The sequence below is a fragment of the Camellia sinensis genome, chromosome 11 (genome assembly GCF_055761805.1).
Source record: "Camellia sinensis isolate YWXY chromosome 11, ASM5576180v1, whole genome shotgun sequence".
Lineage (NCBI taxonomy): Eukaryota > Viridiplantae > Streptophyta > Magnoliopsida > Ericales > Theaceae > Camellia > Camellia sinensis.
The window spans coordinates 136,396,127-136,397,331 of record NC_138971.1 but is presented as its reverse complement, the minus strand read 5'-3'; the positions used below and the strand labels follow the sequence as shown (position 1 = coordinate 136,397,331).

The 1,205-nt window shown below is 48.4% G+C and overlaps 1 protein-coding gene across 1 annotated transcript; it reads left to right on the top strand.

Annotated features, from left to right (window-relative positions):
• The first annotated feature begins 299 nt into the window (after positions 1-299).
• On the top strand, positions 300-695 carry LOC145802654 (uncharacterized). Its single transcript, XM_082895414.1, has one exon. The coding sequence runs from the start codon at positions 300-302 to the stop codon at positions 693-695; it is 396 nt and encodes a 131-aa protein (XP_082751540.1).
• The last annotated feature ends 510 nt before the right edge of the window (positions 696-1,205 follow it).

Genomic DNA, 1,205 nt, shown 5'->3' with positions numbered 1-1,205 from the left:
TGATCACCCGTTTCGGTATACCCAAGGCCCTCATCTCGGATAACGACGCTCAATTTGATGGTAAACTCTTTCGCGGATTTTGCGAAGAGTTGAAGATCGAGTTCTACAATTCGACGCCAGCCTATCCTCAGTCAAATGGTCAAGCAGAGGCCTCAAACAAGACCATCCTGGACGGGCTGAAGAAGCGGCTTGAGAAGGCTAAGGGCAAGTGGGCTGAAGAACTCCCTAATGTGCTCTGGGCATACCGCACTACGCCAAGGCGGTCAACCGGGGAAACACCTTTTGCTTTGGCCTACGGCATGGAGGCCGTCATCCCGTTGGAAATTGGCATGCCAACCATCCGCTCTGAAGGTTTCCAGCCAGATCTGAATAGTGAAGCGGTGGCATTGGAGTTGGACCTTGCTAAAGAAAGGAGGGAGCGAGCATTGATCCATATAGCAACTTATCAACAAGAACTCTCCAAAAAGTACAACAAGGTTGTGCACCCCAGGATGTTCAAGATTGGGGACTGGGTATTAAGAAAGGTGCTTGGCAACACAGTGGTCCCTGGCGAAGGAAAGCTCAGTGCAAATTGGGAAGGACCATACAAGGTGATTGGTCTTGCCGGTAAAGAGGTGTACCATCTGGAAGATATAGACGGCAAGGCTGTCCCCAGACCATGGAATACGGCCAACCTTAAGGTCTTTTACTTTTAAGATGTAATTTGCTTGTGTTGTTTAGCTTTTTTAGACCTTTAGCCTTTTGGCACTTAATTTGTAAAGGATAGCGATGCTTTTGTAATGAAAAATTGCCCTCTTGTTGTTTGGAATTACGTCTTTGTACAATGGATTCGCAAGGACGCAAGGCAATTATGAATACCAGGGGCAAGAGACCGACCTGAATGTGACCGGACTAATTTCCTCTCGCCGGAATTAATGCAGACTGCACAAACAGTTGGTGCATTGTTCGACGATGTAGTTGGCTTTATGGCCCCATTCGCATTAGGGCCGAGCTGGTTTTGCTCGCCCGGTTGAAGTGTTGGCGTCATGACCAACTCAACTAAAACATTGGTGTTTTGCCCAGTGTGAGGGCCGAGCTGATTTTGCTCGGCCCAGTTGACGTATTGGTGTCTTGCCCAATATGGAAAACGAGCAGAGTTTGCTCGGCAGGATTGGGAGTGTTGGGGTTTTTTCCAACCAATAAGAAGCCGAGCTGAATTTGCTCGG